The sequence below is a fragment of the Arachis stenosperma genome, chromosome 9, assembly GCF_014773155.1.
Source record: "Arachis stenosperma cultivar V10309 chromosome 9, arast.V10309.gnm1.PFL2, whole genome shotgun sequence".
NCBI lineage: Eukaryota > Viridiplantae > Streptophyta > Magnoliopsida > Fabales > Fabaceae > Arachis > Arachis stenosperma.
The window spans coordinates 440,362-466,179 of NC_080385.1; the positions used below are offsets into that span (position 1 = coordinate 440,362).

General features: G+C 35.8%; 2 protein-coding genes across 2 annotated transcripts; one reads left to right on the forward strand and one right to left on the reverse strand.

Annotated features, from left to right (window-relative positions):
* Positions 1 to 20,398: 20,398 nt before the first annotated feature.
* On the forward strand, positions 20,399 to 21,521 carry LOC130948549 (uncharacterized). The gene is made up of 2 exons (XM_057877308.1): positions 20,399 to 20,887; positions 21,025 to 21,521. Exons 1-2 carry the CDS (start codon positions 20,743 to 20,745, stop codon positions 21,276 to 21,278), a joined length of 399 nt encoding a protein of 132 aa, XP_057733291.1. The 5' UTR covers positions 20,399 to 20,742; the 3' UTR covers positions 21,279 to 21,521.
* A 34-nt stretch (positions 21,522 to 21,555) lies between these two features.
* LOC130948548 (shikimate O-hydroxycinnamoyltransferase) lies at positions 21,556 to 25,420 on the reverse strand. The gene is made up of 3 exons (XM_057877307.1): positions 25,316 to 25,420; positions 24,592 to 25,022; positions 21,556 to 22,666 (listed from the first exon to the last, which is right to left on the reverse strand). Exons 2-3 carry the CDS (start codon positions 24,997 to 24,999, stop codon positions 21,761 to 21,763), a joined length of 1,314 nt encoding a protein of 437 aa, XP_057733290.1. The 5' UTR covers positions 25,000 to 25,022; positions 25,316 to 25,420; the 3' UTR covers positions 21,556 to 21,760.
* Between the last annotated feature and the right edge of the window lie 398 nt (positions 25,421 to 25,818).

Sequence of the window (25,818 nt, forward strand, 5' to 3'; positions counted from 1 at the left end):
TTTCACAAAAAAATAATTCCTTTCTTTAGTTTGGAATACAATAAAAATATAATTTTCAATTTTCAATAGAATTCTAATTCTCACATTAATGTTCTAAAGGATGTAGTATGTTTAGAAAATGTGGGTTAAATCTATATCTTTCTTTTATGTTGCTATAATAATCTTTTAAAGTAAATTTTTAATTCTGATTGTGTTTGAACTCAGCAGCAGAAAATTTATGAGATAATTTATTTTTGTCTCATGAATATCAAAAAATAAAACATATTAAAAAAGAAAAAAGCTAACACCAGCATGTATCTTAATTCGATAATAAGTATTTATTGTTTAAATTATTTTTTTAAAATTTAATTAAACTATTTATTCAAACAGAATCCTAGTCTAGGCCTTCTTTACAATTCACTAATATTAATTACTAAATAAGCAAAGTCAAATTTGTCTCCAAAATAATCTAGGCCTTCTATATAATATTATTATTGGGCCTAAGTCGGTTAAATACCAAAATAAAAAAGTTTTTTTTTTTTTATCTCCAACTTATTGATTAACAAGATAAAATATTAAGCAAGTAGCTAATGTTTATTTTTTGTCTTGAATGGGGTTTATTTTCGAGAATGAATCCTTTCTGATAAAAGAAAAACTGGATGGTATCAAATGTTTAATTTAATTATTTATTATTTTTTTTTATTTATTTTTAGTCTCACTTATATAATTAAAGATGAAAGATCACACTACATTCTGTCAAATGATAAAAAAATAGAAGAAGATTCATTTCCTTTATTTTCCCGTTTAGTTTAGTTTATTTTTGTCTTCCTTACTCCTCAGTCTTAGGGCTTTCCTTGTATTAAAAAAAAATGCCAATCGCAATTTGAGTTAGATTGATGATTAATTCATTAGTTTAAGCATATAAACAAGTGTTAGGTCATTTTATTTATTGGTCAACAATAAATCTTTAAATGAAGTTTAAATTCACAATAAATTAATAAATATTTATTTAAGTCTAATTAATTGCTAAAAAAACTTAAAACAAAATTATCAATTAAAAAAATTGCCGTTCTAAGATAAATTTATGGAATTCAACCAATAATATAATAAATTAATACTAAAATGAATTGTTTACAAGTACTAGAATCAGTAGCATATGTATATATTTATTATCACGATACTAATTATTTATTATTTTATTTGTTTATTACCTATAAAAATCTTGTAGATTGTATCATTTTTACATAATTCAGATGTATCTTTTATTTTTTCCCTTAATTCTCTGTTCTTGTTTCTAAAAAAATTACATCTACAAATATATATTTTTTTATTTAAATGAAAAAAAAAGAACAATACCAAAAGCATAGAGGAGAGGAGAAAGAGAGAGCAATAACTGTTCCTTCAATTTCTCATCTATCAAACTATAAAAGATATGAATGTCACGTTATTTCTTCCATTAGCAATATCAACATTCTTATTCATCATCATTTCAATCTCATCTGCTTCCAGGGACACATCCCTAACCTATACCAATGGGCAACAAGCACAACAACTTGGTATACAAATTTCTTTAGCTTTTTTGTTTTTTTTTTTAAATTATTATTATTATTGTTATTGTTATTATTATTTAAATCCACTAAAATATTGTTCAAAATAAACTTGAAGTTAGCATGTTGATAATTGATAATTTCATATACATTGCTCATTGTAACTTGATAATTTGTTAGAATATAAATACAAACATGTATTAGTTTATTTTGAACATTGCAATTACAGAACACTTTCCAATAATGAATAGTTAGTTATTACTTATGTTATTGATATGATATAATATAATAGGGAAACTAAATGGAAGCATAGATGATGAAGGCCAAAGAAGTTTGAATGAAAAAGTGAATGAGAAAAATGTGAGTAAGCTACATAATGTTTCAAAGATAGGAGGTGGAGGAAGAGGGGGTGGCGGAAGACGAGCAGGAGGAGGTAGGGGCAGCCGAGGACGAGCAGGAGGAGGTATGTGGGGCGGAGGACGGACATGGATAGTCGTAGATTCCGGTGGAAGAGATTGTAGAAATTCAGTTTCTATATTTTGGATCTTATTACTAATTATATTTGTAAGCTTTGGATATAACGACGTTGTTTTTTTTTATTAATTATTTTTGTTATTCTTATGATTTTATCAAATTTTTATAGAAAGTAATTTTTAAAAAATAATATAAGATTATTTTCTTTTCACTAAATTAAATTTAATATTAACCAATGAGTAATAGCTCAAATAGCATAGTCTCTCCATACTCAATTAAAAGGTTGTGGGTTCGAGTCTCTTATCTTTAGTAAAAAAAAAATAAATTTAATATTAATTTATTCTTTTAATCCTAGTAATGCATATTGTTCACACATTGTTCAAAAATATTGTTAGTTACCTATACTTTTCCTTATATAATACCATGACAAAAAAAATCATTAAATAATATCAATTAATTCACTTATAATTTTTTGACTGTTCATAGTATCTTATAGTATGATTAATTCGTCTCAGATTTAAATTTATATTTTAAAATTTTTGTAAGTCTCATTTTAATCTTAGCTAGAAATTTGTTTTTAGGAGTGTGGTTGAAGAACTCTAATTCTGTTTAACCTAAAAATGATCTTCTTAATTGTTAAAAAAATTGAAAAATTAAAATATGATTTTAAATTTTTTATTTTTTTTATATTTTTTTAGTCTCATTTTTAAAATTAATGATGAAAAATTATATTTTAATTCCTCAATTATTAAAAAAATTAAAAGAATTCATTATTTACGTATAACCTAGCTCAGACTTAGCTAGAATTTAAACTAGTGTAACTTGTTTAAAAGACAATCTTATATGCCACTTACTCTAGGCCTTCTCTGTAATTCACTAACATTAAATACCAAAAAGACAAAGTCATATTTGTCTTCAAAATAGTCTAGGTCTTCTATATAACATTTTTATTGGGCCTAAGCCGTTAAATACCAAAATATAAACGATTTTTTTATTATTAATTTATTGATTAATAACAAACTCTTAAATAAAATTCAGTATCACGATGGATTAGTTTTTGGTCTGCTAAATTAAAAAATACTATAAAAAAAAACATAAAATACTAAATAAATAGCTTATGATTTTTTTTGGTGGTCATATAAATACACTTAGGTACCCACTCATACATACACCCCTAGCCACCACTGCTAAGATTTGTATGTATTTAGTTTGAGGCAAATATTTTCGCCATTAATCACATGTCTCAGCCACAGGTTTTTTTTTTTTTTTTTTTGGGAGTCTCGAGTGGAGTTTACTTTTCCGTTTAGCTTAATTTATTTTTGTCTTCCTTAATTAGTCCTAGGGCTTTCCTTGTATTGAAAAAAAAAAATGCTAATCGCAATTTGAGTTAGATTGGTGATTAATTCATTAGTTTAAGGATATATGCAAATGTCAAGTCCATTTATTTTATGGTCAGCAATAAATTTTAAATAAAATTTAAATTCGTAACAAATTAATAAATATTTATTTAAGATTAATTAATTACTAAAAATACTTAAAACAAAATTATCAATTAAGGAAAAATTGCCAATCTAACATAAATTTATGGAATTCGACCAATAATATAATAAATTAACACTAAAATAAATTGTTTACAAATACTAGAATTAGTAACATATGTATATATTTATTAATATGAATGATTAGCATATTAATTAGCGTGTCTGAATATTTATTATCACGATACTATTATAAATTATAGGATACTAATTATTTATTATTTTATTTGTTTATTACCTATAAAAATCTTGTAGATTGTATCATTTTTACACAATTAAGATGTATCTTTTTTTCTCCTTAATTCTCTGTTCTTATTTCTAAAAAAATCACATCTACAAATATATATAATTTTTTCTATCCAAATGGGAAAAAAAAAAGAGCAATACCAAAAGCCTATCCAACTCCAAGGCTTTGCGAATTGCAAGGCTTTTGGAGTTTGGACATTATTGTCAAAGCAAATAATAGAAGAGAGGAGAAAGAGAGATCAATAACTTTTTCTTCAATTTCTCATCTATCAAACCATAAAAGATATGAATGTCACGTTATTTCTTCCATTAGCAATATCAACATTCTTATTCATCATTATTTCAATCTCATCTGCTTCTAGCGACACACCCCTAATCTATACCAATGGCCAACAAGCACAACAACTTGGTATACAAATTTCTTTAGCATTTTTTTTAAATTATTATTATTATTGTTATTGTTATTATTATTTAAATCCACTAAAATATTGTTCAAAATAAACTTAAAATAAATTGGCATGTTGATAATTTGATAATTTCATGTACATTGCTTATTGTAACTTGATAATTTGTTAGATTATAGATACAAACGTGTATAAGTTTATTTTGAACATTGCAATTACAGAACACTTTCCAATAATGAATAGTTATTACTTATGTTATTGATATGATACTATATGATATGATATGCTAGGAAAACTAAATGGAAGCATAGATGATGAAGGCAAAAGAAGTTTGAATGAAAAAGTAAATGAGAAAAATGTGAGTAAGTTACACATTGTTTTAAAGAAAGGAGGGAGAGGGAGAGGGAGAGGCGGCGACGGAGAACGAGGAGGAGGAGGAGGCAGCGGAGGGAGTACATGGATAATCGTAGTTTCCCATGAAAAAGATGATGAAAATTCAGCTCCATCATCATCATTATTATCACTTTCTAAATTTTGGATCTTACTACTAATTATATTTGTAAGCTTGGATATAACAACGTTGTTTCCCTTTTATTAATTATTCTTGTTAATTCTATAATTTTATTAATTTTTTAATTATTACCTTTTTAGAATTTTTAAAGTTTATAATTAAATTTTTATATAATTTATTATTTTTCAAAAAATTATAGACACATTAATTTTATAATGTTTGTTTTTATCTATAAAGTACTGATATTTTGTTGAGTTGTTATGTCCAACACGCGTGTGTCTGCTGTGTTCAACTGTGTCTTAATAAAAAAAATTCTTTTCAGGACACATTTGGACACACCTAAATATCATCACGTGTCAGCGTATCCAATCTTATTCTTAACATATATTCTTGAAATGAATTTAGATGTAGTATATATTATTATTTATTAAAATAAAAAATATTTTAAATACTTTATATAATTAGAATAAGACATTAAAAATAATTAAAAATTTTAATTTATATTTTAATATCAATAAAATATCAAAATATCATTACAATTTATCTAAAAAATGCTTTATATTTTATATGTGTATGTCCCCGTGTCTTATAAAATTTTAAAATTCGTGTATCGATATGTTCCGTGTAGTGTCCCATGTCCGAGCATGATAAGTGTTTATATTTATAATTCATCTAATATCAAATACAAAAATAAATATCTTTAAAATATTTTATATTTTTAACAAAAAAAAATTTCAAAAGACCTAAGGTAACTAAAATGTTTATCTATTATAAGAATTCAATTATAAATTTTTAAAGTAGACAAGTCTCTAAAATTTTAAATATTAAACATTTTAATTTTTAAAATTTTAAAAATATAAAACATAATTTGTAATGCTTATTTATGTTAGACAATATAATCTTATTTAATTTGATTAAAAAAATGAAGTATAAAAGAGTCTCTCCCAAAGAGTTTTAAAAAATTTTCAAGTAATTTTAAATTGAAAAATTTGTGCTTCTCTATGGTCTATAAATATTATATATTTTGATCATTCGGCCAATATATAAATGATTCTTATTTAAATTGTGATTTTTTAATTATTTGTTCTATTTCTATTATTTGTAATTTAAGTTGAAGATGAACAAAATTGCCTAATCAATATGTCCTGTAATACATTGTCAATTATTTTTATTGGAATTGAGGATGATCATTTTGTTTGTTTTTCATGTCCTTGACAAGATTTTTGTTATACAAAATCACAATTCTATTCTATAAGTGAGGGTGGTCTTATTATAATTTTACCACAATGGAAGCGCCACGTATACAACCCTAAACACGTTAACGAGAATGTCCGGTGAAGCAACGATGGCGATGAGTGGGGCTGGTGGTCGAAGGAGCGATGGTGACAAGGGCTCGGAGGGAACGATGGTGTCCGGGGAGGAAGAGATCGACGTCGATGAGGGAGGCTGGTGGGATAAAAACGGTGGTGGCGGTGACCGTGGTGGAAGAAAATTATTCATGAAGAACTTAAGGATTGTTTTAGACGCCGTAAAGTGCTTTTAAATTCGGAAAAGTGTAGGAGGTCGGCAATTTTATTGTATTTTGGCCAGCATGTAACCAGGAGAGAAAGGTGAGTCATTAGATGAAATCTCACACCAATCTCACACCATCAAATCATTATTGATTGTTAGTTAATGACTACCAATCACAAATGTTGCTGCCCCTAGCATTGCTCTTTAAATTCACTGCACGCTTTTTTTTTTGTGTGTTCTGTTTTATGCTTTTTGTTTTACTTTACATTACTTTTACTGCATGCTCTGCTGATAATGCAGTTGAAACCTTTAATGGCAGAGTATGGAAAAAAATAGATAATACCATGGATGTCAGGTCCTGTGGAATGACTACTAAACAGGTATCATCATCATTTATCCATATTTAGGTGTGTCATGACATTTTAATTTGTTTATTTTAGTTATGACATTGTTGTTGTGTGTGTGTGGATGCATTGTGGTTTTGCTTTGTGATTACTTTATCATAAGATTCTTAGATTGTGACTCATAATTATCTGTGATTGTTAAGTTCCTTGCATGAATAATCATAGCTGCTGCCTATCATAAATCATCCAAACTATTAATGATATTGTTTCTATTTTTTTTTATAATTGGCATAAAGTATTTTATAGTTTTGATTAAGTATTGTATTTAAATATTTTTTTCCTATATTTCATGTGGTTTATATTTTCTCATTGATTATTTACATTGGAGTTAATATAACATGCTAAGATTCTATTTTAATATATTTATCCAGAAAATTGGTACATCTCAGAAAATCAGTATATCTCAAAAAGCTGTTGCATTTGAGGCTTAAGTTGTGAATATTACATCATTATTTAGGCTCATATGTATATTTAATAAAATTATATTTATTACTATTGCTTGTTAATTTTTACACCTAATTTTGGATACTACATCATTACTTGGAAAATGTTAAATTGTGATCTAGAGATAATTAGTCTTACTTCAATAGTTTGAATTCTGTGACTAGTTGGTTATACTTATACATCAAACCCATAATGTATTATTTATATTTTGCCAATATTTAGAAATTTTAATTTATTGCTTTTGTTAATTGATAATTTCATATACATTGCTCATTTTAACTTCATAATAATATGTTAGAGTATAGATGCAAACATGACTAAGGTCATGTTTATTTTAAACATTGCAGTTATAGAACACTTTCTAATAATAAATAGTTATTGTTTATGTTGTTGATATGAGGGGGAGGAGGACACGGAGGGAGCGGCGGAGGACGGGCGGGAGGACTAAGACGGATCATCGGAGCTTATGGTGGTGGTACAAATGTTGGTAGAAAAGGTTCTAGAAATTCAGCTCCATCATCATCATCATTATTATTAGACCCTAGATTTTGGATCTTATTACTAATTATATATGTAATCTTAGATTTAGTAACGTTGTTTTTTTATACTAATTAGGTTTAATTATTCTGTAATCTTATAATTTTATCACATTTTTAATTATTAAGTTTCTAGAGTTTTAAATCTTTATATAATTTATTATTTTTCAGAAAAAACATACACACGATAATCTTTCAATATTTGTATTTATATTCATAATTCATCCTATATTAAACACAAAAATAAATACTTTAAAAGTATTTTACATTTTTAACAAAATGAAAATTAAGAGTATTTAACTAAATTTTTTATGGAAAAGTATATGGAACCAAGAAGTTATCAGTAAAAAACTAAACAAAACCATATTAATTTATATTAATAATTAATTAATTTTAAATTTTTTAAATTCAAAATTTAAAAAATTTAAAATTGGTAAATCTAATTAAAACCTATAAAAACCTTCTTTTTCTCTCTCACATTAACTTATTCACCTCCAACAATCACACACACAGAGATCCCTCTCTCTCACTGTCAGGCCCTCTCCGCCTCCCCATCGAATTCGCCACGAGTGGTGTCGTCTTTGAGCTCAGAACGCCAAGGATCTCCTTCCTAATCTTCCTCCGCAATCCTCTGCTTCAGTTCTTCATGATGGAAGGAGTTGCTCGTCGCTTTTCCTACCTAACGGCTTTTCTAATGCCTATGTTTCGTGCCACTCCTCTCTAGCCATTGCACCAATTTGTTCTCCATATTTTTTTATTTTTTTGGTCTCTACGCAATAACCTGATTATTATTTCCATTAGCTCAATGCGTCTTATACTCACCGCCACTCTTCAAAAACTCTCATCCTCAATTCTGAGTATTTTGAGTCGCAAATCATCAGGATGTTGCTCCTGCGTTTTGGGATATTGGGTGCCGTTTTGATGATTAAAGAGACTGCAAACAACACACTTGATCTTAGCCAAAAGGATTCCTTAAACAATTACAGAAATATAAAAAAAAATATTCATTTAATATGAAAAAAATATCCTAATACTTAACAAAAGAAATATCCAGTTATATTTTAGCAAAAATAATTAAATATCTATAAAATTTAAAAAAATTATGAAATTCTTAAAGAAATAGAGACATTCACATTTGTAATACAAAAAAAAATCGAAAAATACATAAAAGAACATCCATTTAGTATGAAAAAGAAACATTCTAATACTTAGCAGAAGAAACATCCATATATATTAATTCGTAGAGATTTTGGATTCACCTAGAAGTATTTGGCTGATTTTTGGCTAATACCCTTTTGGTTCCCTAGCATTGCTCAATTTTTATTTATTATAGGAATTCAATTATAAATTTTTAAATAAGAGTAATCATCCAAATTAGTTTTTGAGATTTTTAATAATAGACACTTTAGTTTTTTATATTTTAACACAATAATTTTTAATGTTTATTTTTATTAGACAATATAATCTTATTTAATTTAATTAGAAAAATAAAATATAAAACCATTCTCAAAGAGTTTAAAACAAATCTAAAAATAATTCTTAAAAATTTTAAGAATTCTAAACGAGTTATTTCGGTTACACATTCAAAATAGTGGAGAGTATATTGTTTAACGGAAATAAACGTTAAGAATTATTTTGTGTATTTTAAAGCTTAATATCTAAAGTGTCCAATATTAAAAATCTGAGAGACTGATTTGGATAATTACTCTTTAAACTATAAAGATTAATAGAATATTAAACCTACTAATTAAGTCTTAATTATCAAGTATTCTCTAGAGGAAAAATAAAAATATATTTATTACTATTGTTTATGTTACGGTGGGTAACCGGAGATAAATGCAATGGATGGTGTTGAATGGCCCAAGTGCGTGAAGGAGGAGAACTCCGGATGGATCGGCAACTCGGGAGGCTCCGTCCGACTTGCGCGCGTGAATGAATGGGGGGTGGTACCTGCAAAGACACTCCGATGCTTAAGTTAGCAAGAGTGTGAGCAGGTCTAGAGAGTATTGGGCTTAGAGATACCTGAGGGGTATCAGGGTATTTGTAGTGGTGAGCCAATAACCACCGTTGGAGTAGTGCCGTATCTTTAGGATATTAACCGTCCCATTATCTTAGGGAGGTTAAGATATGGCTTCATGAAGTGGTTAGAGAGATTTTAGGGGCGGTTACTCATTTGAATGAGTGTTTGCTTGCCAGCTAATCTCCTATCCGACTTCTTTATACTAAGTCGTGGTTGACACCGACTTCTTAGGTGGAGGTCGGTGTTTTGCTAGGCTTAATCTATTGGATCAGGCCTTTTGGTTGGACCTGGGCCCTTAGCATTGGGCCAGGGTATGAACAGTGCCCCTACTTGAGCCCAAGATCCTTTTAAGGCTTGGGTTCAAGTATTCAACTCGGGTTCGTAGCCGACTTTCACGGGTTTTGAAACCGACGTGATTTTCGCGACCTTTTGTTTCTGACAGTTACGTCAATTCAAGCGTCGTGTCCGTTGAGGAAGCGTTTAGGGATTGAGGGCTTTGGTAACGGTGCAATCTCATTAATGACTGCCTCATTTTTACCATTATGCCCCTTAGCCTATTTATAAATACTTTCCCTCTCTTTCGTTTTTCCGTTTCTGCAATCTTTCAAACTTCTTATTTTCTTGCTCGTGCTGTATTCTTGTGTTCGAAGATTTCCGTTCTCTCCAGCCTTCATTTCTTCGGATAAAGGTTAGTTTTGTTTCTTCCCTGTCATGCTTTATGTTTGCATGTTTTGTGTTGTGAGTGGATAGGTTAGCCTGTAGATTCTAGCTTCGTATCTCTCCTCTTTAGGGGCCGTGATTTTTCTTTTTCTTTTTCCTTTTGTAGGTTTCTGCCACTTTTCTTTATATAAAGAATGGCTTCCGTAGATGTTCTTTCTCTGTGGGTTGATGACACTGTCCTTGGGGAGGAACCACTGGTCGATGCTGAGTTTATCACTCATCTTCGTACTCATCACCGGCTCTGTACTTCGGAGGAGGACGAGCCAAAATATGAATTGATAATCCCGGGTCCTGAAGACCGGGTCTGTTTTGGGAGAGTTAATGAGGCGGCCCCTCATTTTTTCTTCATGTATGAATGTATGATCACCCGTTTGGGTGTTTTTCTTCCTTTCTCGGATTTCGAGATATCTGTTTTGCACCACTGTAGAGTTGCCCCTACTCAACTTCACCCCAATTCTTGGGGTTTTCTGAAGATTTACCAATTTATTAGCCACGCTCTAGACTTTCCGACCTCTTTGAGGATTTTCTTCTTTCTCTTTCATATGACTAAGCCCTTTAGTGGGCTGAACAACAAACAGCAATGGGTATCCTTCCGAGCTATACAAGGTCGGAGGATTTTCACCATTTTTGACGAATCCTTTCATGACTTCAAAAACTATTTTTTCAAAGTACAAGCTGTAGAGGGTCACCACCCCTTCTTCCTTGATGAGCACTCTTCCCCTCGCTTTCCCCTTTATTGGTTGGCGGCCTCCCCTTGTGAGAAGTATGGTCCAGATGACCTGGACGAGGTGGAGGCGGCCATTGTGGGGTTTTTCCGAGAAGCGTGGGGGAGGGCCCCATACTTGGATACCAGAAAAATCCTCCAGGGAACGCCGTCTTTTGTTCAATCTCAATTAGGTAGTGCATGCATTCCTGATTTCCGAGTTGTTTCTACCGACTTGAATGTTGCCGACTTATAACTGTTGGTTGTTTTTCTTGTAGATATGGCAAAGAAGAATGCTCAGGAGGCTTACCAACGGGTCCAGGAGGCTAAAGCGAAGTCCCGGGCTAGGTCCGGGGGTGCCAGGGCGATCACCTCTCCTCCTCCTCCTCCTCCTCCTCCTAAAAATACTGGCACTCCCTCTCAACCCATTGTCATTTCTTCCTCAAGTTTGTCTCGACCACCCCCTTCTGCCCAAATTCTCTCTGAGCCAGAGAAGAAAAAGCGTAAGACTTTAGAGTCTGGCTCTTCTTCTTTTGATGGTGGGGTTAAGGCGGATGCTCTGGCATTCGTCCGAAAGAACATCTATCCTTTTATAAGTATGGATGATGTTTCTGTTCGAAACCACCTCACTACCATGCCCGAGGAGAGTTTTAGGACAGCGGGTGTTTGTGGCAAACTTTTGGACATTTTCGAGAAGACTCCCCTCAGCTCTTTGGGGGCATCCTCGAGGGTTGAGGAGTTGGAGGGGAGACTTCTTATTTTTGAAAAACATGAGAAGGAGTTGAAGGAGGAGAGAGATAAATTGAGGAAGGAGAGGGATCACCTTAAGGAGGAGGAGGGTAAGCTGCGGGCTCAATGTACTTTGGAGGCGAATTTGAGGAAAACGGCACAAGACAGCTATCACAGTTTATTTCAGGATATTGTGGCCGTGAGGAAGGACTTGCTGAATTCTCGGAACGCATACGCCGAGTTGGAGGACTCTATTGCCGATGGTGCCGAGGAGTCTTGGAGGATTTTCTTGGAACAAGTCAGAGTTATCGCTCCCGACTTGGACCTTTCTCCTTTACATCCTGATAAGGTCGTCATCGATGGTGCTATCGTGGATCCTCCTGCCCCCGAGGTTGTTTCCGAGTCAGATTTGAAGACTCGGGGGCAGAGGATTATTGAGTCTCCTCATCATTCTAAAAATGCTCCGAGTTCTTCCTCCATTCCTCCGACCGGTCCTGGCGGCGCCCCTCCTGAGTCTGGCGGTGATGATTCCTCTACTCCTTTGAAAAGATAACTTTATTTTTTATGGCTATATGGGGGCTCGGCCTGTGAGTCCCCCCTTTTTTAAACTCGTTTATGTGTGGTTGTGTGAACAATTTTGCTTTGGCCTTTTAAGGCCGTAAACAAAAGTATTTCTGACGAATGCCCTTTTAAATAAGGGTATGAAAATAAATGCCCTTTTTTGGATAAGGGTTTTGAGTTACCTTGTGCGTGTATGCTTTTTGATATTTTGAAAATCCTTTTGATCTCTTTCTGAAAACCTTTTTGTTTGTTTGTCTTTTCAGACTTTCTCGTTTAAGGACTTTTTTGGGATGCCCTTTAAACTTCTTCTTAGGTTTTCATATCTCTTTTGTTATTCCTCATACTCGACTTTCGTTTTAGTGAGTTCTTATGACTTAGGTTATTTTTGCGATGCGTTTTTCTTCTACTCGGTTCTACGCTCCGATTTAAGGATCGGTGTATTTCCGAGCTCTTCCTACTCGGAATGTTGTACCGACTTATGAGTCAGACTTGTTTTCCGAGTTTTTACGATCGACTCATATAACCTCTTTACGCCGACTTGTACCTCGTCGTTTTATCCTGACGACCATCTAGGTCGGTTCATGGGATTTTCACGTTTTGTCGAGCTTAAGTCGGCGCGTTTCGTAGAAGGACTTAGAAAAATAAAGAAGGATATTTATAAGAGATATTATGAATGAAAAAGATCTTTATTAATTGGGGAGGTACCTTCTTTTGCTACTAAGGGTCTTGATAGCCTATTTTTCCCTTAGTCTCTACTATGATGCCTCGTTAAAAACCCTTCTCCAGAAAAAACCCTTTTTTGGGAAAAAAATCATGAAGTTGGGAAAAGAGTACATCAGGGAGTAGAGTTCGCTTTTAACTGTAGTACCTTTTCATATTACAAGCATGCCACGACCTTGGTAGCTCAGTGTCGTTCAGGTCGGTTACTTTATAATAACCTTTTCCTAAAACTTCTTTGATTTTGTATGGCCCCTTCCAATTTGCGGCGAGCTTTCCTTCTCCTGATTTGTTGACTCCAATGTCGTTTCTGATTAGGACCAAGTCGTCTAGGGCAAATGTTCTTCGAATGACTTTCTTGTTGTACCTGGTCGTCATCCTTTGTTTCAATGCCGCTTCTTTTATTTGGGCACTTTCTCGGACTTCGGGGAGCAAGTCGAGCTCCTCTTTGTGTCCCTGTATGTTTTCGACCTCGTCGTGGAGAATTACCCTTGGGCTTTGCTCATTGATTTCTATTGGAATCATGGCTTCTACGCCATAGACTAGTCGGAAGGGTGTTTCTCCCGTGGCGGATTGAGGAGTTGTCCTATAAGCCCATAACACTTGGGGGAGCTCTTCAGCCCAAGCTCCCTTTGCTTCCTGTAGCCTTTTCTTTAATCCTGCCAGTATGACCTTGTTAGCTGCCTCGGCTTGTCCATTGGCTTGTGGGTGTTCCACCGAGGTGAACTGGTGCTTGATTTTCAGACTGGCTACTAGATTTCTGAAGGTGGCATCGGTGAATTGGGTTCCATTGTCTGTAGTGATGGAATAAGGTATTCCATACCTTGTGATAATGTTTTTGTAGAGGAACCTGCGACTTCTTTGAGCGGTGATAGTGGCTAATGGTTCTGCTTCTATCCACTTTGTGAAGTAATCTATTCCCACGATCAAGTATTTGACTTGTCCTGGTGCTTGGGGAAAAGGACCTAACAAGTCCATTCCCCGTTTTGCAAAGGGCCAGGGAGAAGTGATACTGATGAGCTCTTCTGGTGGAGCTACGTGGAAATTTGCATGCATCTGACATGGTTGGCACTTTTTCACAAAGTCTGTGGCATCTTTTTGTAAGGTCGGCCAGTAGAATCCAGCTCGGATCACTTTTCTGGCTAGTGACCTTGCTCCGAGATGATTTCCGCAGATCCCACTGTGCACTTCCTCCAACACCTCGGTGGTTCTTGAGGTCGGTACGCACTTTAGTAATGGCGTTGATATCCCTCTTCTGTAAAGGACATTTCTTACCAAAGTATAATGCTGTGCTTCCCTTCGGATCTTTTTAGCTTCTTTTTCCTCTTTAGGGAGGATGTCGAATTTCAGGTATTCGACTAAGGGATTCATCCATCCGAGGTTTAAACCGACTACCTCAAGTACCTCCTGCTTATCTTCTGTTTTTGCAACTGAGGGCTCTTGGAGAGTTTCTTGAATCAGGCTTCTGTTGTTTCCTCCTGGTTTGGTACTTGCTAACTTGGAGAGGGCGTCCGCTCTACTATTTAGATCCCGAGTTATGTGTTTGACCTCGGTTTCCGCAAAGCGCCCAAGGTGTTCCAAGGTTTTTTCCAAGTACCTCTTCATATTGGGGTTCTTTGCCTGATACTCTCCGCTTATTTGGGAGGTCACCACCTGTGAGTCGCTGTATATCATCACCTTTGTGGCACCAACTTCTTCTGCTAATTTTAATCCGGCGATCAAGGCTTCATATTCTGCCTGATTGTTTGAAGCCGGAAATTCAAATTTTAAGGAGACCTCTATCTGGGTTCCTTTTTCATCTGCCAATATTATGCCTGCGCCGCTCCCTGTTTTGTTGGAGGATCCGTCTACATAGAGTTCTCATGTAGTCGGTTTTTCCTCTTGTTCTCCTACATATTCTGCAACGAAGTCGGCGAGGCATTGGGCTTTAATTGCCGTCCGAGTTTCATATCTCAAATCAAACTCGGAGAGCTCTATCGCCCACTGAACCATTCTCCCTGCAACATCCGTCTTTTGGAGGATTTGCTTCATGGGTTGGTTTGTGCGGACTCTTATTGTATGAGCCTGAAAGTAAGGTCGTAACCTCCGTGAGGCTATCACTAAGGAGTAGGCAAACTTTTCTAATTTGTGGTACCTTAGTTCAAGGCCTTGTAGGACCTTACTGATGAAGTAGACCGGGTGTTGTCCGACCTCGTCTTCTCTTATCAGGGCTGACGAGACAGCCCTGTTTGCTACGGATAGGTATAGGACGAGGTCTTTTCCCGGTATTGGTCGGGTCAAGATAGGAGGTTGGCTTAGGAACTTTTTGAACTCTTGGAACGCCTCCTCGCATTCCGGAGTCCATTCAAATTGGCATCCCTTCCTTAATAAGGAAAATAGTGGAAGGGATTTTAGTGCCGAGCCTGCCAAAAATCTGGAGAGGGCTGCAAGTCGGCCATTGAGCTGTTGAACCTCTCTCAAACAAGTTGGGCTTTTCATTTCTAGGACGGCTCTGCATTTATCGGGATTGGCCTCAATCCCTCTCTGTGTTAGCATGAACCCTAGAAATTTCCCTGCCTCGACCGCGAAAGCGCACTTTGCAGGATTTAGCCTCATCCCATGCGACCTTATAGTGTCGAAGACCCGTGAGAGGTCGGTTAAGAGGTCAACTTCTTTCTTGGTTTTTACTAGCATGTCGTCGACATATACTTCCATCAAGCTCCCTAGGTGGGGAGAAAACACTTTATTCATCAATCTTTGATACGTGGCTCCTGCATTCTTTAGTCCGAATGGCATGACCACGTAGCAATAATTAGCTCTCGGCGTGATGAAAGATGTTTTCTCCTGGTCGGGTTCATACATCGGGATTTGGTTATATCCCGAGTAGGCGTCCATGAATGATAAGTACTGGTACCCCGAGCTGGAATCCACCAGGGTATCAATACTTGGTAGGGGATAAGGGTCTTTAGGACATGCCTTATTCAAGTCGGTATAGTCGACGCACATTCTCCATTTACCATTCTGTTTTTTGACTAGCACTACATTGGCTAGCCATGTTGGGTACTTGACTTCTCTGATAAAGCCAGCTTCCAGGAGCGCCTGTACTTGCTCTTCTACTATTAGGGCTCGTTCCGGGCCGAGCTTGCGTCTTCTTTGTTGCACAGGTCGGGACCCTGGGTAAACCGAGAGTTTGTGGGACATGAGCTCGGGATCAATCCCGGGCATGTCGGAAGCCTTCCATGCGAAGAGGTCGGAATTAGCTCTCAGGAGTTCAGTCAACCTTTGTTTTAGGGTTTCCCCTAGGTTGGCTCCTATGTAAGTGTTTTTTCCTTCCTCTTTGCCGACTTGCACCTCCTCGGTTTTTCCTCCCGGTTGGGGTCGCAACTCTTCTCTGGCCCTTGTGCCGCCGAGCTCTATGGTGTGGACTTCTTTGCCCTTTCCTCTCAGATTTAGGCTTTCATTGTAGCATTTTCTTGCCAATTTTTGGTCTCCCCTAACCGTTGCTATTCCCGCTGGGGTCGGGAATTTCATGCAAAGGTGGGGAGTGGATACCACTGCCCCGAGGCGATTAAGGGTAGTTCTGCCGATTAAGGCATTATAGGCTGACCCTTCATCAATGACTATGAAGTCTATGCTCAGAGTCCTTGATTTTTCCCCTCTTCCAAAAGTGGTGTGAAGGGGTAAGAATCCTAGTGGCTTTATTGGCGTATCCCCTAACCCATATAAGGTGTCGGGGTAGGCTCTCAACTCTTTTTCATCTAACCCTAGCTTGTCGAAGGCGGGTTTGAAAAGGATGTCCGCCGAGCTTCCTTGGTCTACTAGGGTTCTGTGGAGATGGACATTGGCTAGGATCATAGTTATCACCACGGGATCGTCATGCCCGGGGATTATCCCTTGCCCATCTTCTTTTGTGAACGATATGGTGGGGAGGTCGGATGACTCCTCCCCGACTTGATAGACTCTTTTGAGATGTCTTTTGCGAGAGGATTTAGTGAGCCCTCCTCCCGCAAATCCTCCTGAGATCATATGAATATGTCTCTCTGGAGTCTGCGGTGGTGGATCTCTTCTATCCATATCATCTCGCTTTCTTTTTCCATGGGTGTCCGACCTTTCCATGAGATATCTATCAAGCCGACCTTCTCTAGCCAGCTTTTCTATCACATTTTTAAGGTCGTAACAGTCGTTGGTGGAGTGACCATATATTTTATGGTACTCGCAGTAATCGCTGCGGCTTCCCCCTTTTTTATTTTTAATAGGTCTAGGGGGTGGCAACCTTTTAGTGTGGTAAATCTCTATGTATACATCCACTATAGAAGTTTTTAGAGGAGTATAAGAGTGATATTTTCTTGGCCTCTCGAGACCGAGCTCTTCCTTTTTCTTGGCTTCCCTTTCCCTCTCTTTAGATGAGGGAGGGGGTCCAGGTCGCCAACTCAGGTCTCTTAACTTTGCATTCTCTTCCATATTGATGTACTTTTCCGCCCTTTCTTGTACATCACTTAGAGAAACGGGGTGTCTTTTAGATATGGACTGCGAGAAGGGACCTTCTCTAAGTCCATTGACTAACCCCATTATGACTGCCTCTGTGGGCAGGTCTTGGATCTCCAAACATGCCTTGTTGAACCTTTCCATATAGGCTCGCAAAGACTCTCCGACCTCCTGTTTTACTCCCAGGAGGCTTGGTGCGTGTTTCACCTTATCTTTCTGAATTGAGAACCTCATCAAAAACTTCCTTGAGAGGTCTTCAAAGCTAGTGATGGATCTCGGGGGGAGGCTATCGAACCACTTCATCGCTGCTTTCGATAAAGTGGTCGGGAAAGCTTTGCATCTCGTAGCGTCGGAGGCATCAGCTAGATACATCCGACTTTTGAAGTTGCTTAGATGATGCTTTGGGTCTGTGGTCCCATCATAGAGGTTCATATCAGGGCTTTTGAAGTTTCTTGGAACTTTTGCCCTCATTATGTCCTCGCTGAAAGGATCTTCTCCACCCGAGAGTTGGTCTTCTTGTTCGTCGCGGGAGTGGTGACCCTTGAGGGAGGATTCCAGCTGTAAGAGTTTTCTTTCTAACTCTTTTCGCCGCTCCATCTCCTCTTTGAGATACCTTTCAGTTTCCTTCTGCTTCTCCCGCTCTTGCTCCAATTGTTCCAGGCGGCTATGGACTAATCCTATTAATTCAGCTACGTGGGATGGTCCGCCTTTTTCTGATTCACGCCCATCTGAGGAATTTACCTTCGGATTCTTCACTCCGGAGGTACCCTCTCTGTGTTGATCATTAACTTCTTGGTGGAGGGTTAGATCCACATTGTCATTACCTGCGTTCAGATTCTCTTCTTCGGAATCCGTTTCCGCATGGACTTCCTCGTGGGATCTATCCGCCATCGATGGATGATCTCTCGGGTCCCCGGCAACGGCGCCAATGTTACGGTGGGTAACCGGAGATAAATGCAATGGATGGTGTTGAATGGCCCAAGTGCGTGAAGGAGGAGAACTCCGGATGGATCGGCAACTCGGGAGGCTCCGTCCGACTTGCGCGCGTGAATGAATGGGGGGTGGTACCTGCAAAGACACTCCGATGCTTAAGTTAGCAAGAGTGTGAGCAGGTCTAGAGAGTATTGGGCTTAGAGATACCTGAGGGGTGTCAGGGTATTTGTAGTGGTGAGCCAATAACCACCGTTGGAGTAGTGCCGTATCTTTAGGATATTAACCGTCCCATTATCTTAGGGAGGTTAAGATATGGCTTCATGAAGTGGTTAGAGAGATTTTAGGGGCGGTTACTCATTTGAATGAGTGTTTGTTTGCCAGCTAATCTCCTATCCGACTTCTTTATACTAAGTCGTGGTTGACACCGACTTCTTAGGTGGAGGTCGGTGTTTTGCTAGGCTTAATCTATTGGATCAGGCCTTTTGGTTGGACCTGGGCCCTTAGCATTGGGCCAGGGTATGAACAGTTTACTTTACCCCTAATTTTGCATATTATATTATTACTTGGAAAATGTTAAATTGTGATCATGAGATAATTAGGGTTACTTCAATAGTTAGAATCTAGTGACTAGTTGGTTATAAATCGAACCTATAATGTTTTACTTATATTTTGTCAATATTTAATGATTTTAATTTGGATAATACTACGGTAAAAAGTTAAGTTGGATGAAGAGTGAGAATTATTTGTTTCACAATAAAAAAATTATTAAAAAAAGAAAAAACATCATATACAATGCACATTCCTCTTAAAAATTTAATTGCAATCTTCACTATTTACCAAATTTCACTCTTCATCAAAAAAATTCCTTTATAGTTTATATATATATATATACACACACTTTTGTTTTCCCATTGACTCTATTTATTCTCTAATAATTACATTACAACTCTCAACAAGTGTGATCAGTAATGGAAAATTGAAAAGCATGCTTACACACAGTTACATTTTCTTTGTCAGTATTCCACATGGTTTGCATCACAATAATAAATCAAGCCAAGCATTTAAGATAGTTTGCTTTTTCTTTATTATAATTTAATTTGAGTAAAGAAAAAAACTAGTTCTGAAAGATTATGTCATCATAATCTAGTTCTATGTGCATCCTTTCTATTGGCTTTTGCAGCAGATATTAGCTTTTATGAAGTTGATCCTGTTTTAAGTTATGATCAGAATCTTGCTTCCTGAATCAAACCAGAAAAAAATTAGAGAAAGATAAAGCAAACTTAATCAACAAGCCTGAATATGAGCATGACTTTATTCTATATTCTTCCATCCACTAAGAGTATTTCTATCACTTTTATGCTGTCTTCCAATTGTTGTGAAAGAATAACAAACATGTCACATGTTAAGTACCTTCAAATTTGGAAATTGAAAAGGAGGCTTCCACCTAATAGAGCCTAAGGAGGGTAAATTTATTTAATTTGCTTCTACAATTCGAAAGGATTTTTCGTGTTTTCAATCGATTATGTTCAAGTCATAAGTAGTATCACTAGGTCTGGTCGACTATATGGCTCAAACGACACTATAACACTTTATTATGAACCGTATTTGTGATTGAAATAGTTACAACATAGCTTAAAGTGAGTGAAAAAAGCTAAATAGCTTGCAACTCCTGATTTTTTTAGCATATTTCATTGATTGGTTTGAGGAAAATTTCTAACTCAGAAAGCACCAAGTAAAATAAAATGCATTCTCATGTGTTTACCCCACCTTAGATTTATGTACAAGCAAGGTAGAACAAGAATCTGATGCAGACAGGGACAGGGTCAGAAGCTCCATGTTGCATTGATGCCTCATTCAGCTTCTCCTCCAAGCAAAATCCAAAATCTGCACTATCCTTTTTTTTTTTATAATGCTTATCATTCTTTTGTCCTCTGCTTTTTCATGAAACTAGAGCTTATATATTTTATGGCAATGAGGATTGAGCTTGATACTAATCACATTAGGACATTAGTTCTAAGCACTTATTTAGCCTAAGAAATAAGAATATGCTTTATGTTTGATAGACTCACTAGTGTTAAATTTACCTTCTTTTTTTCGTCAAAAGGAAAACAAAGAGTGTAGATCTTATATTATATAAACTCTCTACCCTCAAACACATTTCAAGTCTCTTAGCTCAAAGAATCTATAAACAATCACCCAAATCCACAATATTCCATACCATCCTCCATATATAGGAAGTTAGAAACGACTAAAAGTTCCAAATCTATACAAAGAACTTTTTTCCCTCTATAACCCCAAAGATGAGGATACAATTTCTTATTACATGGTTCCTTTTTGTCTCATACAGCCAAGCCATATCAAACTCAGGTTTGCATACAAGTTCTATTGCAGAAAAGAAAGGTCTAAACTCTTCAACCACCATAGTGCAAACACAGCAACCTTTTGGTAAGTTGTTCTGTTCTGTTCTGTTTTGAATATTATATCAAATAAGTGCATCATGAAAGTGAAGGATTCCTGAAATTGTGGATACCCCACATTTGTTTTTGTTAATTCTGAATTGATTATTCTGTTCAAAACTGCAGAAAACTATGGGAGCATAAAAGAGACAATGTTGTTTCACAGTAAAGATGAAGAAAAGCAAGAACTATCTCATGCCTCAGTAAAGAGAGCAGCACATAGTGGTAGAGGAGCTAATGGGGGTTCATCAGATGTTGATCGCCACCATCGCAGCTCTGCAAGCTCCACAGCATCATTGTTACCTTGGAGCTCTAGATTTTGTGTAAGCATGACCTTGATATTGATGTCCTTCTTCCATGTTAAGCTGCTCTGTGTGTAACTATTCAAAACTCCAGATTATGTTTAATGCTTTGGTTGTCTTATGAGGAGCACATTTTTGTACTTCAGTTATGATTCAAACTATGATGAACAAATTTAGTCACATGAGTTGAGTGATGTGAGTTGCATCAATGTGTTATATACTTCATTGTACTTACCAAACCTCATTTGTTTCACCTCTCTGAATTGGCCTCCCATGGATTATGGCACAGTATTAGCCAAATCGAGTGGGCATTAGTTTTTGCTGTCAATTATAAAACGAGTTTGTGCAAGAAACAAGATTGAACTAATAATTAATACACTTGTCTCTAAGAGTCCAATTTATGTTTACAGAGTATAAAACTTGAAAGGGCAATAATGAAGGTATATATAAGCCCCATAAGATTTTGCACACCTTTCATCAAATGTATCTAAGGAAAACCCAAAAAAGAAGAACTAAGAATGCAAAGCCATATTAGAAACATATGTGGCCATTCACATTCCTCAAATGTCATAGATCAATTCCTTGAACACCTTCATGTGATCAGGCTGAAGAGCAATTGCCACAGACAAGCTCCCACAATTCGTTGAACTCGGAATTATGAAAGACAATCCTTCATAGGCAATCCCTCCAGGCCCCATGAAAATAGGTCTCCCCCAACCAAAATCAGCATCATGGATTGGAAGCCTAACCCAGCTAGTGATGCCGAGATTCGGACACTTGAAAGTGTGAGCGCCGCGAACCAGCGCCTTGAGATCCGGCTGCAGCTCCAAGTAATCAAGAGCAGACCTCAAATACTCATTGTCCATCCTCAACAGAGCATTGTGGATTCTGCTTGCTGAGTACCAAATAGGCTTTGACATGAGATCTCCGGCCACAGCGATTGGTGTTGTTGTGAATATCACATTGCCAAAGTAGCCCGGAGGAAGCGGAGGCTGCAGCCTAGACCTTCCATCTGTCGCAATATACAACTTTGTTTCTTGATCCATTGGTAGTCCCCTTGCTTTGCACACACTCCTCCAAACATGACCAGCCAACATCTCATAAGAGCTATAACTCACAGTGTTGCCATCTTCCTTAGACTTTGCTTTCAACTTGTTCAGTTGATCACGTGTCAGCTTGAAAATAGAAACCTCTGCAGCATCTGATCCTGGTTTTTGCGGTTGTTGCTGTGATACTGATTGTGTTTTCATGGATGGTGGGGGCTTGTATTCAATGTGATCAAAGACTGGCCGAGGCGGATCTCTTGCTCGGAGCAGTGTCCGGTCGATGAACGGTGGGATCGACACCTCAAGGCCGCGAGCTACATCGGACCATGTGTTGATGAAGTGAAGACCAGAAGCTCCATCTGCTGCATGGTGCTGCATGCCAACTCCTAATGACACCCCTCCACATTTAAAATATGTTACCTGAAAATATTATATAACAGACTCCAAAGTTAGCAGCTTAATTTATACAATGATTTTGTTACTAATATAAACGTATACTTAATCGTAACATTAAGGTAATAGGAGAGGGCAAACTAGGAATATTCAACTAATAGTTTTTACATACTTTATGACGTCTCTAACCACAAAAGAATTAAGTTACAGAAACTCACTTATTGCATAAAGTTCAAATATTAAAATATGAAGATATATTAAATCAAAAGGTTTAGTTAAATATATTATTCTATTTAATCATATTTAGTTAATATCTTAATACAAAGATTGTACCGACACTAACATAACAATAACATAGGATAGTAGGTAACCATTAACCAATGACAGGTACTTGCTGTATTTCAAGTAAATAAACAATTACTTGTCCTTAAAGAAAAGAAAAATAAAAAAAGAGAGTCGCTTGGAGTAAACCGAAAAAGAGAAGAAACTACACGTCGTCATGGTGAAGTTCAGTTCACGTCACGATAGTGGTTGTATACATAGCACATAATATTAAATTGAGTCACACTATATTGACTCTATTTTATTTGTGACAGGGATTGGAATGCTTCACCCACCACAAGAAAACAAATAATATGATATTTAAATTTTGAGCATGTCAGAGTCAACTTAGTGGGCTATGTCATGCTTCAACACCATTATAGGTATGAGTTTTGGAAGGTGGCAGCGTCAAAAGTAGGTGAATGAATATGAAGTGTAACCCCTTTTGAATATTTAAAAGTTAAAACTCATACCAAAAGGAACTGCAAATCACTAAATTAATATTTTTCTCCTTCAAATATTGGATGAGATTATATTATAGAATACTTTTAGTGGCTACAAAAAACATTAGTGGAAAAGTATGAAATATTATTTCATATATTTGCCGGCATGATGAGCAATTAATTGCGTACAAGAAAACATACAGTTCATTTATTTAGCCCTTAAGATAGTAAGGTCATTTTTTTCAAACCCTTAAGCGATACTTTGTTTGGCATGTAAGAAATCCAGTACACCTGAGTCTATAATGCTAGCTTCAAAGTGGAGATATATCAAAACTTTCTAATATTAATCATTTGCATAATATTTTATTCGCAACACTTATCATCATAGCACTTGTTTGTACTGAACAAGTTATTATACACATGTCTGCATATAGTAGATTTCATTTTGTTTGGTAATCAATATTTGTTTATGTTTGGTGTTTGTTAGGTATACCCTAATAATATGAAGTTGTCATCATTCGAAAATTCCACAGAAGAATAACCCTTAAACATTCAAATCAAACCAAAATTTGGTGGGAGCATCATTTGCATTGTTCAACCGTTCTAGACCTAAAAAAACTACTCCTAGGAAAGGATAATTCTCGAAATCATACTATACGTGATTGTAGGAAACGTGTGGCACCAAAAAAGATACCTAAAATTTTAAATTACATAAAATACTAAATTTACTTTTCAAAATGACACTAAGATTAAAAAAGAATCTATTTTAACTTTACTAATTAAATTATCTGATTTTGATAAATATAAGGATAAAATAATAAAATTAACGTGTTGAAATTTCAAACAACAAATAATACAAATTAAACAACCAAATATAATTCTTGTTGAATAGACAGTAAAATTCAGATTCCACTGAAAAAATATCAAGAAATTTGATTTGACAAATTGCATATTTTCACCAAATGCACTCATTCATGATTTGTCTTCATATTGACCATATCAACGAAAAAGCTGATTAATCTAATTATTTAATCAAAGGTGCTATAATTTTTTTTCTATTTCTAATTAAAAAATCATCTACCTACTCAATCAATCAAAACTCAAAAGTGGATTATTCTTCCTAAATTTAATTTAAAGAATTAAATCATAGCTATATTTTACCAACAAAATATAAACAGAGAAACGCACCTGGAGTACCAAGAGTGGATAGGATTCAATCCCTTGTGAGTAATCAACGGCTGGGATTAATTGCCGAAGCTCAAGCGTTGGCGCGAAATCCCCAAAATCGTCGATGACGCCGCCGGTCTCCGCCTCCACGAACAGAACCCCTTGACCGTCGCAATCGATCTCCACGCGGCCGTCCTCGTCGCGTCGGAGCCTCCCAGCCATCGGATAAAACGGCACCAGAACCTTGCTCAGAGCTTCCTTCATGATCTTAGCGTCGAAGAAGTTTGACGCGCCGTTCGGACGGTAGAAGTACACGCTAGGCGTGTGGAAGTTCGGTACCACCAAATCGACGTTCGAATTCCACAGCGTCCTTCTCGGTCCTTCCTCCGCCGGACGCACCATTGTCGATTCTCTCACCTTTATGATCATGTTCAATTTTCCAAACCCTCACTCTGTCACACCACAACACAACGCAACGTTAATCACTATAATTAACAACAAATCAAGCGCATTACAATTAATAATTACTGGATAGTTACTACAATATCAATATTAATTAAATATTATTTTTGCATGGATGAGTTTTGCTCACAAAAATCTTATTATTACTTTTTTATTATATATATATATATATTTTTTCACATGCATGAGTGACTTTTGTAATAAACTCGCATGAAATTTCCAGAATTATTAATATTAATTGATAAATATGAAGAATAGATGAAAGAAGAGGAAGAAGCATTACCGGAGAAGAACGGAGTTGAGTGGTTGGGAGTTGGTGAATGAGTGTGTTTTGGTGGAAAAAACAAAAAAGTTGAATGAATTAGTGATGAGTGTGATAGAGTCTCTGACTCTGAGAAAATAGGGAGGATGATGGGGTGACTTATAAGGGAAAAACCTGCACTCACCAACCCCCGCCAACTACGTGGGTCCCACCACCCATTTCGCACCGCCACCTCATTCATCACTCAATTAGTCAATTCACCTCTCTCTATTTGCATCAACCTGTTACCCTGGAAACTCAGATGCAATCTATTTTATGTAGAGTTTGATAATTTAAAATTTTTAGACTGTGTTTATTTATTGATACAGAGATATAGAGAGATAAAATATAAAATCATACTTAGCAGAGGAGATATAAATAGAGACTATGTATATAGAGATATTGAATTAGTATATTTTGTATCTATCTTAATAGAAAAGATATAAATATATTAATAAAAGATATAATTTATTTTTTATTTTTTT